General features: G+C 55.6%; 1 protein-coding gene across 1 annotated transcript; it reads left to right on the forward strand.

Annotated features, from left to right (window-relative positions):
- Positions 1–12,988: 12,988 nt before the first annotated feature.
- Positions 12,989–13,948, forward strand: B0I36DRAFT_361390 (uncharacterized protein; the record flags this gene model as incomplete). The annotated part of the gene is made up of 1 exon (XM_046158468.1): positions 12,989–13,948. One exon carries the CDS (start codon positions 12,989–12,991, stop codon positions 13,946–13,948), a length of 960 nt encoding a protein of 319 aa, XP_046013437.1.
- Between the last annotated feature and the right edge of the window lie 590 nt (positions 13,949–14,538).

Genomic DNA, 14,538 nt, shown 5'->3' on the forward strand with positions numbered 1-14,538 from the left:
ATCTCAAACCTTTTCGTCACAAATAGTGCCGTCGTTGTTAGCGAATAGGAGAGCCTTGCAAAGGAGTACGACAGGGCAATGACTTACTCGCCCGATGTTTTTAACTCTCGATATTGGCTCTGTAAGAATGACTCACTGGCCTCGGCGCTTCGTCCTTTCTTCGATCTCCTGGTCCATTTTGGGTTGACAGCGACGAGATAGCCGGTGATGATGTAGGCGCACTGCGGCCACGCCCGTTGTAGTACCGAACGAACATTAGCCGCGTATTCCTCGTCGGCCATCAGTTCTCGGAAGACAAGTCCGGGGTTCGGGAGAGTGTAATCTCTTATCTCTTCGCATTCCAGTGCTACTGCCCTTGTATAATATTACCTCTACTTCATACATATATAGAGAACTAAGTTGGGAACCATATTATAAGAAAGGAGAGTATCAATAACATACAATAACGTAATCCACAAGCGACCCGCCCACACAAGCGACCCGCCCACACAAGCGACCCGCCCACTTTCCTCTCCATTTCGTATAAGCTATCTTTAATCCCATATTCCTCCACCAAAAATCATGCCACAGCAATCAAATGAAGGCGATATTATTCTAGCGCTAAACGCGCTTCAATCCGATCCAAAATTAAGCGTACGAAAGGCTGCGCAGATCTACAAAGTCCCTCGTACGACACTTCGCGACCGACGACGCGGTGCACAGCAAAAACGCGATACCCGACCACATAACCAGAACTTGACCTCGTACGAAGAGGATAGTATCGTACGATACGTACTCGACCTAGATTCGCGTTCGTTTCCACCGCGCCTTAGTGGTGTTCGAGAAATGGCGGATCGACTCCTCCGCGCACGCGACGCGCCACGCGTCGGAACGAACTGGGCCTCAAACTTCGTACGACGACGACCTGAGCTCCGTACGCGTTTAAATCGAAGAATCGACTACCAGAGGGTCCTCTACGAGGATCCGGACGCGTATCGCGCGTGGTTTGAGCTCGTACGAAACATAATCGCGAAATACGGGATCCACGATGACGACATCTATAACTTCGACGAAACGGGCTTCGCGATGGGTAAAATCTCCGCCGAAACCGTCGTTACGACCTCCGATCGACGCGGGAGGCCAAGAGCCGTACAACAAGGGAATCAGGAATGGGTTACAGTAATCCAGGGCATCGCGTCGTACGGCTATTCAATCCCGCCGTATATCATCTTCGCCGGGAAGGTCCACCTCAACTCCTGGACCGCGAATAGCCCCCTACCGCCCGACTGGGTAATCGCGCTTTCAGAAAACGGTTGGACGACGAACGAGAGAGGCCTAGAATGGGTAAAACACTTCGATTTCCATACGAAGAGTCGTACGAAGGGTACCTACCGCCTCCTCATCCTCGACGGCCATGAGAGCCACCATTCCGTCGATTTCGAGCTCTACTGTAAAGAACAGAATATCGTAACACTCTGTATGCCTGCTCACTCGTCGCATAAGCTCCAGCCTCTCGATGTTGGGTGCTTTGGACCTCTGAAACGGGCGTACGGTAAAGAAATCGAAGGTCTAATGCGGGCGTACGTAACCTACGTTTCAAAGGAGGACTTCCTCCCAGCCTTTTATAAGGCGTACGACGCTGCAATGACCAAATCAAACATCCAGGCAGGCTTCAGAGCGACAGGCCTAGTACCGTACGACCCGAATTATATAATTTCACAGCTAGATACGAAGTTTCATACGCCGACACCGCCAGGTTCCTCTGCTGGACTACCACCCCCATGGGTTTCAAAGACGCCGAACAACCCAATTGAGACCGAATCGCAGACGAAGTATATTGAAAATCGCATCGTACGACACCAGAATAGCTCACCGTCGTCCATTGTTGAGAGCGTACGGCAGCTAAGAAAAGGCGTCATAATGATGGTACACGAGCAGGACCTTATGTGCCAAGAGCTCGCCGAACTTCGAGATGCAAACGACCGCCTCAGCCGCCGTCGTCGTACGAAAAGAAAGCAGCTACAGAAAGGAGGGTCCCTTACGATTGATCAGGCAAAGGATTTGAAGGCTCAAATCGATGCGACGCAGCAGTTAATAGCGGAAACGAGTCAGAATAGTGGTCGTACGAGGAGGCCCGAAACGCGCGCGCGACGATGTGGCGTCTGCGGCGAGCCCGGGCATAATGCTCGTACGTGTCAGAAAGTTGTATCTGCCTCTGAAGAAGAGGATTCCGAATAGTTTGAATTGATTTAAGGCGTTATGGTTGATTTAACTTATATATGATCGTACGAGTGCGTAGAAGGTGGGCGGGTCGCTTGTGTGGGCGGGTCGCTTGTGGATTACGTTAGTGCATTTCCTTTTGCTACTATATTAGAGCCTCGGTTATTTCCTACGACGGGTTCTACTATCATATGGCCCATCGTTGGTTGTGAGGTGGATAAATGGGCCAGCTTACAGCCAGATTCGACCCTGCGCCATAAACGCTAACGACGTATGAATCGTGTTTGATGCGCAAACCCCCTTACGACACACCACTGTGTGAATGAAACATCTACCTACCATATTATAATACAGTACCGTTGACCTATTGTCGTAGACTGCTAAAATATCTTGTACTAGATAACTGTTACGGGCTCGGGCTCTGGCCCGAGCCTGGGTGGGTCAAAAAGGGGGAGACAGGGGGGGTAACAAAACCGTAACGCGCTCACGGAGAGTGCGAACTACCTGCTTTTATTTCCCAAGTTCGTAGTAAATCTAATACGCCTAGTATCTGTTCAGACCTAGGGCCAGTACTTAACATACTACGAACTTCCTCTTCCTCGGATATGGCCGAGGTCGATGAGCTAAGAGCACGGCTCGACGCTATGCAGATCGAGATGCGCGACCTCCGCGCCACGTACGAAGCAACCCTCCCTAACGGCTCCCCACCCAATCACCAATCAGGCATCGATACGTTCGAAGACCGACTCAGCCGAATGCGCGTCGAAATCGAACAACTGCGGGCAGCGCAGACACCGCTCCCTTCAAGGGCACCCGGCGACGCAAATACGGACGGTGCAGGGCATTCCCCGCCCTCGATAAGCCCGGCACGCGGATATCCCGCCAACTCGACTCGCCCATACCCTAATCCGACACCGCCGCTCACCCTACGGAAACCGCTCCCGAAAGGAGAGCCTTATAATGGCGACAAGCAAACCTTCGCGGCCTGGAAGATTACTATCCGACATAAGCTTACAGCCGACCAGCACTTCATCGGGTCCGCAGAGGACCAATGGGTGTACCTATGGCAGAATCTCTCCCCTAAGGTCCAGGCGCAAGTCGCGGCCTACTACGAAGCAGCAGGGGAGGGGACAGGCTATAACACGGACGCATTCCTATCGTATCTCGAGACCGTCTTCGGGAACCCCACCGACAGCAGGTTGCTGAAGCGGAACTCGACAACCTTCGGCAAGGAAAGAATGAGTCCTTCGCAACATTCTTCGTGCGCTTCGAACAAAAAATGGCCCTAGCGGGGGGGCACGAATGGTCGGCCGGAATACGCCTATCCCGTCTCCGAAGAGCCCTCTCATCGGAAATCCGCGAAAAGAGCGTAGGAGCCGGGGTTTCCAGGGATAACTACGAATTGGCGGTCAACCAATACCGATCGATCGCGACGGATATCGAAACGTATCGAATGGAAGAACGGTTTCGCAATCACCCAAGCCATACGCTAACCCCGAGGCGGACTCGCTTCGTAGACAACGAGGGTGACACTCGGATGACAGGAGTTAACGCGTTAACTCAATACGGCACCAACAAGAAAAGCCAGGGCCGCTCCCAACCACGGAGCGGAAACGGGCAGCCCAAACGGAGGGCTAACTGGGTCTCGAAGGAGATCCTCGACGAAAGAAGGAAGCAAGGGGCTTGCCTACGTTGCGGAGCCAAAGGACACTTCGCTCAGGACTGCAACCTCGCCCCCGCGATACGCCCCTCGACGGCAGTACGGACGCTGACCGTGGATGAGGGATACTCCGACCCGGAGCCGGACCACGAAGACCCAAAAAACGAGGAGACCTTGGCCTAAGTCTCCGGCCAAGGCGACCAGGGTCACACCCGCAATCAGTCGAAGTACAGGGTCCCCAAGGGGCGGAGGAATTTCGGAAGATAGAAGCGCAAATGAACGAACTACCATTCCTAGTGCCGATATTAGTCCATTCCCTGAAAACCTTCGACGTGCAAATCGACAGCGGCTGTGACTGTTACGGAGCAATCAGCGAGGAGGCGGCACGAGGCCTCGGTCTGAAAAGAATCAGGCTCCACTCGCCGCGGGAGTTGAAGGTAGCACGGAACCTTCCCCGCGCCCCGGCAATCAAAACGTTCGTCCGCACGTACCTCGACGTGGATGGATGGACATGCCCAGCCGCCCTCTACGTTATCCCGGGGCTCTCCCGAGACCTAATCTTAGGCCTTCCGTGGATTAAACGCTGGGGAGTACGGATGGACGCCCAGAGGAGAACATTGAATATCGGCGCGGCTTGGGACCTCGAAGTAAGGACCTCCGAACAGAGGGGTGGACGCTCGCGCCTGACTAGAGTTTCGGGCTCGGTAATGAGACGCCTCCTACGGAAAGGGGGCCAAGAGGGAACGACTGTAATGGCGGTCAGTATCCACGATATTAATACGGCGATCCGGGCGAGGAACCCGGTCGAGCCCGAGGAGAAACCGCTTCCCCCGGAACTCAGAGACTTCACGCAGTTGTTCAACAAGGATACCGCAATGCAGCTACCCCCTCATCGTGGCTCTATGGACCATCATATCCGCCTCAAGAAGGATGAGGAGGGAAAGGATCACGAGTTACCGGTGGGGCCGCTCTATAATATGCCAAGGGATCATCTCTTAGAGCTCCGACGACAGATTACCGACTTACAGGATAAGGGCTGGATCCGGGCAAGTTCCTCTGCGACCGCGGCCCCAGTTCTTCTTGTAAAGAAACCCGGGGGGGCCTGGCGGTTTTGCGTAGATTACCGCGCCCTTAATAAGATTACAGTCCAGGACCGATACCCGCTTCCCCTTATCAAGGAAACGCTACGGAACCTCTCCGGCGCGAAATGGCTAACAAAGCTGGACGTCCGGGCTGCATTCCATCGAGTCCGCGTCGCGGCTGGCCAAGAGCACCTAACAGCCTTCCGTACAAGGTTCGGATTATTTGAGTGGCTCGTTACACCGTTCGGCCTAGCCGGAGCACCGGCTACCTTCCAGAGGTATATTAATCGGGCTATCGGTAACGACTTGATGGACTCGGTTACAGCCTACCTAGACGATATACTGATCTACACCTCCGGGGGCCGCGAAGAACATATGGACCGGGTCCGCAAGGTTCTAGGACGGTTATTAGATGCCGGACTATTCCTGGATCGGGCGAAATGCGAATTCGCGGTACAGGAAGTAAAGTACCTCGGCTTCATCGTCAAGGCTGGAAAGGAAGTCCGACCCGACCCTGAGAAGATTAGGGCCATCTCCGAATGGGAAACCCCCCGTAATGTCCGCGCGGTGCGGAGCTTCCTAGGGTTTGCCAACTTCTACCGGGACTTCGTAAGCCACTACTCCGACATGGTTACACCTCTCACCCAGCTCATACGCAAGGACGTCCCTTTCCGCTGGGGGCCCGACCAGGAGAAGGCTTTCCAAGATATGAAGAGTGTATTCATCTCGTACCCGGTCCTCACGCAGTGGGACCCTGATCGTGAAACCGTTGTCGAAGCTGACAGCTCAGGGCAGGCGCTAGGCGGATGTCTCTCCCAGTATGTCGACGGCATTCTGCACCCGGTAGCCTACCACTCAGCGGCCCTAACGCCCGCGGAGAGGAACTATCCAATACACGATAAGGAGATGCTCGCCGTGATTTCCTGCCTCAAAGCGTGGGCCCCTGAATTGCGAAGTGTGGCCTCCCCGTTCACGATTCTCACAGATCATAAGAACCTCGAGTACTTCATCACGCCACGGCTTCTAAGCGAGAGGCAGGCGAGATGGGGAGAGGTTCTATCCTTGTTCCACTATAATCTCCGCTACAGACCGGGGGCACAAGGGCTCCGTCCCGATGCCTTATCACGGCGAGATCAGGATGCAGCCGATAGCGAGCCGCGGCTAGGACAGCTCCTCCAACCAATCTCCGTTGCTCTCCTGGGGGAGGAAGAGGGCACAGGGGAACCCCCTCCTACGGGCGCCCTGCATCTTCCCCGGGGACGGGACCTCTTTACTGAGAACGATATCCAGCTGCTCTGGGACGAGGCAGTAACGAAGGACGGGGCCTATAGGGCCCGCCTTACCGACGTCCAGCAGGGGAAAAGGAAATTCTCCAAAGAGGCAGAGACTATCGCCCAGATTGCGGATTGTACACTGAGCGCACACGGGGCTCTCTTGTTTAGGGGGAGGATCTGGGTCCCTACCGCAGAACCCTTAACTACTCGCCTCGCCCAGCAAGCCCACGACTCGCCACTATTAGGACATCAGGACGGAACTCGACCTTCAACATCCTGCGAAGAAGCTTCCATTGGGACGGAATGTCCCGGACCGCGGCCCAGATAGTCCGAAACTGTACCTGCCAAGCAGCCCGAGCTTCGCGGCAAAGAAGACAGGGGCTCCTGCAACCCCTTCCCCCACCCGACCAATTCTGGAAACAGATATCTATCGACTTCATGACGGACCTACCAGCTAGGTCTAATGAAGACCCTAGATACCTAATGGTAATTACTGACCGTTTATCCAAGTACGTACAGCTTGAAGCGATAACCTCAATGAGGGCAGACGCCTGCGCGGAACGGTTTAAGCAAGTCTGGTGGCGTTTCCACGGGTTCCCCTCCCAAATAATAAGTGATAGGGGCTCTGACTGGGTTGGGTTCTTCTGGCGGACACTATGCCAACTCGCGGGGGTAGAACAGCTGTTATCGACAGCTTACCACCCCCAGACCGACGGTGGGACGGAGCGGGCGAACCAAGAAGTACAGGCGACTCTAAGGACAGTCGTAGCCTTCTCGCAACTAGACTGGCCTATGCACCTACCGGCCTGCCAGCTAGCCCTCAATAACCGGGACTCGTCCGTAACAAAGGTGAGCCCTTTCAGGCTCCTCCATGGCTTTGACGTCGAACCGATACAATCGGTCAAGGCATGCCCGATGAGCGCGAACAGCCCCGCCGGGCGAGCTACAGCGTTTATACAGAGACTCCGGGATGGGACTGAACTAGCCCAAGCCGCAATCGCCTTCGCTCAGCAGCAACTACAGGATGCCACAGACCGCGTCCGCCGTCCTGCGGAACGCTTCCAAGTTGGGGACTGGGTCTGGCTTAGCCTGCGAAACTTAAAGACACAACGCCCCAGTAAAAAGCTCGACTGGGTTAGAGGTCGCTACCGAGTTACCGGCGTCCCGACCCCGCTCACAGTACAACTTGATGTCCCGGGGGATGTCCATAAAACCTTTCACGTCGACCTTGTCGAACGAGCCGCCGACGATCCCCTCCCGAGCCACGACCGAGGGGTCTCCAACCCGGGACCGGTCGAGGTAGGCTCGGATCCGGAAGGCCCCGGACTGGAAGAGTATGGAGTGGACAGCATCTTGGCTGCTAAGACCGGAAGGGGCCGCGGCCGGCCCCGGCTGGCCCTCGTCAAGTGGACGGGATGGAACCAGCCGACGTGGGAACCGATCTCGGCGGTGGAGGACACGCAGGCCCTAGATGAATTCGAGAAAGAATGGGGGGACATCCGACACAACGACGGACCAAGCTCATTACGGAAACGGAACGGGGGCACCGGTGTTGCTGATGCGGTTGGTATTCGGGCCCTCAACGGGCGGGGGGCGGCTACGGCGGCTACGGTACATGAACGTCTCCCAACTCGGCCAACTCCCAATCCTCCCCCATTCCCTACCCAACTCGCGAACCCTCAACCTTCATCTAGTACACGTCAAGGTACTCCAAGCATTCCGACTGCTTACTCAGCTTCGGACACCTCGGACTCGTCGTCACCGCCACCGAGATCCGAGTCGACATCGCCCTGGGCAGGGGCAGCCTGCTCAACGACAAAAGGGTTGGTGGGCTCAGGCTCCTCAACGAGAGGAGGGAGGGTGGGCTCAGGCTCCGCAACGACAGGAGGGAGGGTTGGCTGGAGTTCCGGCCGACGCTCACGGCGACCCGAACGTCCTCCGGAACGGTTGGCGCGAGGGCGCTGCTGGGTGGCGCGGGGGGTGCGAGACGGAGTCGACGGGGTGCTGCTGGAGGGAGGGTCGTACTCAATTTGAGCACGGCCACCAAAGGGGGTGGGCGCGGGGAGGCCACGCTGCGGAATCATGCCGATGGACTGCATCAAGTGAGCAGTAAGCTGAGCGGTGTCGCTGAGGTTGCTAGCGACCTGCTTGTTAAACTCTTCCTGCTGATCAAAGCGGCGGTCGATGTGGTCGAAACGGTTGTTGAGAAACTGCGCAATGCGCACAAGATGGTTGTTGGCGCTGCCGCCACGGGCACCCGACGGAGTGGGGGCGAGAACGAGCTCCTTCGAGGCGGAGCTACCGGACTTCTTGTCGGCACCCGTCTCGCTGGCGAAGCGGCGGCGAGGGAAGTCCTCGAGGATGTTCAACATGCGGTCGGCAATGGCGCGAAACGCGGGCGACAAGACGGCTTTGTTGCCCTTGGTGGTGCCGGTCTTCACCTTCTTCGGGGTGGTGATGTGTCCGCCTGCCTCAATGGCACGTGGGACTGCTTTCCAAGCAGCGCGTGCCTTGGCGTCGTGGGGCAAGATGTCGGAACCCTAGTCGCAACTCTTGTGGGCCTTGACGCAAGCGGCGCAGAACTTGCCACGACCGGGCTGGCAGTCGTACTCGCCCGTCTTGCAAGCGCGCGTCATGCAGATGACACAGGGCAAGCCTGCGTCCTGGGGCGGTGCGAACTCCTCGTCGGAAGAGTCGCCCTCCAGCTCGATGCCGTGGATGGCGCGGCGCTTGCGCTTCTTGTTGTCGTTGCGGGAGGGGGGGGCCTTCTTGCCGTTACCGCTGGGGCGGCGAGGCGGGTCACCACCGGAGCCGGTGGCAGTGCTGCCCGGAGTGAAGTCGACGGCGGCAGACATGGTGGCGGGGCGCAAGGCGGAAACGGCGCGGAAGCGGCGCGGAAACCGGGGAAGAGAAAAACGCAAGAAAACTGCCAACGCGGGGCAGCTGCGAGAGCGACTTGAGGAGGAGGAAAGAGGGAAAAAACTTGGGGGTGGAAGGTGGGAGAGGGCTTTATATATGTGTCGAGAAGGAGGGGCGGCCTGCCCGGCGAGCGCACCACGTGGGTCCGGTGCGCCGGCCAGCGCACGTCGCCCGGCCGGCTCGCGCCCCACTTTTCGCCGCGGCGGCGCCATCACACGAGGCGCGCCGGGCCTTCTTTTCACCGCGCAGGAACCAGCACACGAGGCACGCGGGGCCTACGCCTATAGATGAAGCGCGCTAGCAGAGGCATCGCGGCGCGCGCGACGCACCCGGGCCCGAACTGCGGGAAGGAGGGAGAGCGAGGAGGGCGGAACTCCACGGAGGAAGGAACGGGAGCCCGACGCCAATCCGCGGGAGGCCACCCTTAGGCGGTCGTCGGAGGCGTGCCGCCCACACCGGATCACAGAGACGGAGGGAACCAGGAGAGTCAGAACCCCAGCAAGAGGGGAAGGGAGACTCGGCCCCGGACCGCAAAGGGATACTCTCGGGCAGCCGTCGTGTCTGGACATACGTCAGATACGAGCGTACCCGGACCCTCACGCTACGCTCGACCAACGTAACGCGGTAGTTAAGCGACCCCTACGCGGGAGCCAAGCGGTTTCTACGCGTGAACTATATCGCGAGAGGCGAGGCTACGCGATACGCTACTAAATCCGGTAAGCAATTCGAGCTATAGTCCGGAGGAACGATAGTCCGGGGCGGCGGTCCCGACACCGACCACCTTAGGAGGGGGGAGGAGGAGGGTGTGACGACCCGACCAACAGGTCGCAAGATCGGGCCAGGGACAAGGGCAGGTCATGCACGCGGGACGGCACACCCCAGGTTACGTAAGCATTTCATTATGTCAGCAGGATATGTGGATCGGAACATATCCAGCGATCCAGGATATGTGGATCGGAACATATCCAGCGATCCAGAGACACACCTCCTTGGAACCACGATGAAGGGCAAAGGATATAATGCGAAGGATTTCCTAGATAGACAGCCATTACCTTTGTACTTCAGCGATCAATCTAAGTATCATTCTCACCCTTCACTTGACCTAGTCACTCAATTAACCCGAGTGTGATATCTCGCAAGAGACACGAACAACAACCCCTCGAGAACACGACAAGCACGGAGTCAGTATTGCATAAGGTCGCTACCTACCTTATTCAGGACATAAACCCCACAGCGCCGATCAGACGGTTGACCCCGGAGATCGGATCGTGACAGAGGGTATGTTACGGGCTCGGGCTCTGGCCCGAGCCTGGGTGGGTCAAAAAGGGGGAGACAGGTGTCACGATCCGATCTCCGGGGTCAACCGTCTGATCGGCGCGGTGGGGTTTATGTTCTGAATAAGGCAGGTAGCGACCTCATGCAATACTGACTCCGTGCTTCTCGTGTTCTCGAGGGGGTTGTCGTTCGTGTCTCTTGCGAGATATCACACTCGGATCAATTGAGTGACTAGGTCAAGTGAAGGGTGAGGGTGATACTTAGATTGATCGCTGAAGTACAAAGGTAATGACTGTCTACAAGGAGATCCTCCTGGTGCTATATATCCTTTGTCCTTCATCGTGGTTCCCTGGATCACTTGGTTTCCTCGTGATCCTGGATCGTCTTGGATCCTTGGTGATCCTCGGTGATCCTGGATCGTCTTGGATCTGTGGTGATCCCAGCGATCCACTTCCGTCTGGCTGACATAATGGGATGCTTATGTAACCAGGGGTGTGCTGCCCCGCGTGCATGACCTGCCCTTGTCCCTGGCCCGATCTTGCGACCTGTTGGTCGGGTCGTCACAACAGGGGGGGTAACAAAACCGTAACGCGCTCACGGAGAGTGCGAACTACCTGCTTTTATTTCCCAAGTTCGTAGTAAATCTAATACGCCTAGTATCTGTTCAGACCTAGGGCCAGTACTTAACAATAACTACTACTATCCAACAACCATGTACGACGTCCCGTGGAGGGTGCATCTGGCCTGGTCCGAGGTACACGATACTAAGATACAAGAATGGAAGACTTATACGGAAGCCCAGAAACAAGAGATTGTTTCTCTGAAGCAGCAACAACACCTTCTACAAAGAGATCTAGATGAAGCAAACAAAAGCCGGGACCTCCTCCACCGCATCGCAGAAAGGCAGGGAGAGCTCATACGGTCTCTCGACGCAGACCTTCAACAACTAGCCGATCTCACCCAGGCCCGTAGAGAAAACCCGCAACCCACCAAGGCAGCAGATAGAGGGCAGTACAGCGAGGAAATGAACGCCTTACACAATTCCGAAACAGCATTTACACAAATAGATAATTCTCACCTCTTAAGCTACTTAGAAATGCCCATGTCTACACACCAAGATATTAGCGCGTCTAATAGCTATGGAAATCCTGCCGGGACTCAGAATGGAGATAATGCTTGGAGGCTATGCGAAGAGCAGTCTAGGGGTTCTAGCGCCGGCTTAGTGAGTCCAGCTGTCGTATAGTTAGCTGCTGTTAAGTACTGGCCCTAGGTCTGAACAGATACTAGGCGTATTAGATTTACTACGAACTTGGGAAATAAAAGCAGGTAGTTCGCACTCTCCGTGAGCGCGTTACGGTTTTGTTACCCCCCCCTGTCTCCCCCTTTTTGACCCACCCAGGCTCGGGCCAGAGCCCGAGCCCGTAACAATTATGAGGCATTCACGCACGCTAGTTATCGTGGGTGCGGGCTGCTATAGGCCGAAAAGCAAGACGCTACTAGCTAAGTGGAAGTTAGTTATCTCTTAGCGACATTCTGTTGAGCTATAATAAGTAACCCTCACTCAGGTTCGGTCAGTTTCTACGCCTAAACGAGTGGGGCTACTATGCTAGCAATCTGCTGCAAAGCTTGTTCCCTGGGGGGAGTTACCGGCTGGCTCAGCCTCTGCCGGAGCCTTCGTCCGCGGGCCTGTTCGGCCGAATCGTCCGCGCCTTGCAAAGTCTGCTGTCAGCACCACTAAATAGGGACGGGGGCGGTTGGCCCGATCGAGAGTAGGGATTCCAGCTAGTTGTTACACTTTAGATAACGCACGCTTGGCTAGAACCGGTGGGACGCGCCTGTGAAGATGTATTGCGTGCCACGACGATTTAGGCTCCTAATCCTCTAGGAGTCAATCGCCAATGCGGCCAGTCGTGCTGAGTAGCCGCCCGTCTTTTGAAAGCAAAGGGATCGACACAGGTAAGCACAACGGCTTGGCAGGCCAGCTCACTCTTGTTAATAAGCGAAAAGGTCCGCGAGCGCGGTCAAATGCCACGGCCGCCCAGATAACGTACGTGGCTCTAACGAGAGCGGACTGCCACGCCGGAGACAAGTTGCTTTTTTCTTCGTCATGCCCGTTGTGGTGGCCGGGCTGCACAGGGATGCGGCGTTACTCGACCGAGATGAGGTACACAGGAATGCTGCCAATCTTTTGTGGCGTACATGCGACACAATCATTTGCCCAGGATGACGCCAAGAGATTCTGGCTGCCTGGAGCCCCGGCGCATAGAGAGAATGCTGTGGTTGTTATGTCCGTATTCCCTAAAGATGATGCTAGGGGCAGCTTCTGTTCTGCAGCTTACCAATCGGCTATGTGCCACAAAGTAAGACCGGGCAATTCCTCTTTCCGTGGCCGAGCTGAACCCGGACCATTGTCTTCTCCGTCAGTGCATAGAGAACCCTGTCTACTTCACTGCTTGAGTCTTTTCAAGGCAATGACAAACGACAAAATCACTGTCTATATAATTGACTACATTTCTCGCCCAGTATGTATTGAATGCTCAAACTCAGCAAACTGTTTCCGACCTAGAAAATCCTTCAAAATGAGTCCACCCGTCATCGTCTTTGGTGCTACTGGTCACGTGGGCTCGGCGGCTGCCATAGCAGCCGAGCAGCACGGCGTGTCAGTGGTTCTCGCCCTACGTGACATCTCCAAGCCAATTCCGGGTCTTAGCTCGGAGGAGGAAAAGGCTCGCAACTTTCAGAGAGTTTCAGCGGACCTGACCAAGCCTGAGACGGTGGAAGCTGCTGTACGCACCACTGGGGCAAAACATGCGTTCATCTACCTGATCCACGGCGATACAGGTTACGGCAAGGCTGCAATCGAGGCCCTCAAGACTGCCGGCATCGAGTTTGTCGTGCTTCTGAGCACCGCCATGGTCCAGGGGGACATTACCAAGATCACCCCGGAAACCTATGTCCGATACGCGCATGCGCAGTATGAGATCCAGCTCGCAACAATATTCGGTCGCGGCGCATACGTCGCTCTCCGGCCTGCCTTCTTCAACACCAACGTGCGCTGGTGGACAGCTATGATCGCCGAGGGCGAGGTCAGGATTCCTTACCCGGATACCATACTAGATTGGCTTGCGCCAGAGGATATCGGCAAGGCCGCGGCCACATTGCTCGTCCAGGGACCTGAGGCTTTGCCTAGTGGCGTCGAAGGGCCGGAGACCGCCATCACCCTCTGCGGACCCAAACTCTTGTCAATCCGGGACGCTATTGGCATTTTCGGCAAGGTTCTACCACGAGACATCAAAATTACCCAGATCGACGCGACCGAAGGCGTGCACAACTTGGTCAAGATTGGAGTACCCGAAGTTGTAGCGCAGCAGCTGGTCAAAGAATTTCTGGAAATCGCTAAGTCTGACGTGTCCGTTATAAGCGAGACAATCGCTGAAGGGGGCTACGAGAAGGCGGTGGCCAACCTGCACAAGTATGCGCCGCCGGTCTTTGGCCTGGAAGAATGGGCTATCAAGAACAGAGCGCTGTTTAGCTCTTGATTCCTAAACGTACCTTTTTGTATTACATAACAAGACTTGACAAGAGTGGTCAATTGTTTCGGACTGTCATGTTTAATGAGAGACTGGAAGCATTCGTACTAATTAATAGAACGTCCCATTGTGCAATGTCTTCACACAACCATCGTTATAAAGTCGATCCAGTTCGTTCGATTCAATGGTTCCTATCCATTCTCGAGAACCACAGAATTTGAGCCATGGATAGTATCTGCCTCCGAAGATGGAGCGTGAAAACGTTTGTCAATCATGAACGCCAGTGAATATTGACCGTGTATGATGCAGATACATCGTATACAGGAAACGGCCCATTCCAGATTGGAGCACTCTTTCTCGGTTGTCCCTTTTGCATATGCATGTCTCAAGTTTCTTTAGGCTATCGACTCTGCGAATATCTAGTCGGAGCTTTCGGGCTTTGTACAATGTTTGAGGATCTCCAGGGACTTAGACGGCGATAAAATGGTCACATCATAGCATGATAGCGGAAAGAACGTCTACGAGGCAGTACAGGGAAATCGGTGCAGCATGTAATGGAGCGCAGTAACGAATTGCTCTGTCAAAGAGAGATACGGCGA

This window comes from Microdochium trichocladiopsis (assembly GCF_020744255.1).
Source record: "Microdochium trichocladiopsis strain MPI-CAGE-CH-0230 chromosome Unknown B0I36scaffold_4, whole genome shotgun sequence".
Lineage (NCBI taxonomy): Eukaryota > Fungi > Ascomycota > Sordariomycetes > Xylariales > Microdochiaceae > Microdochium > Microdochium trichocladiopsis.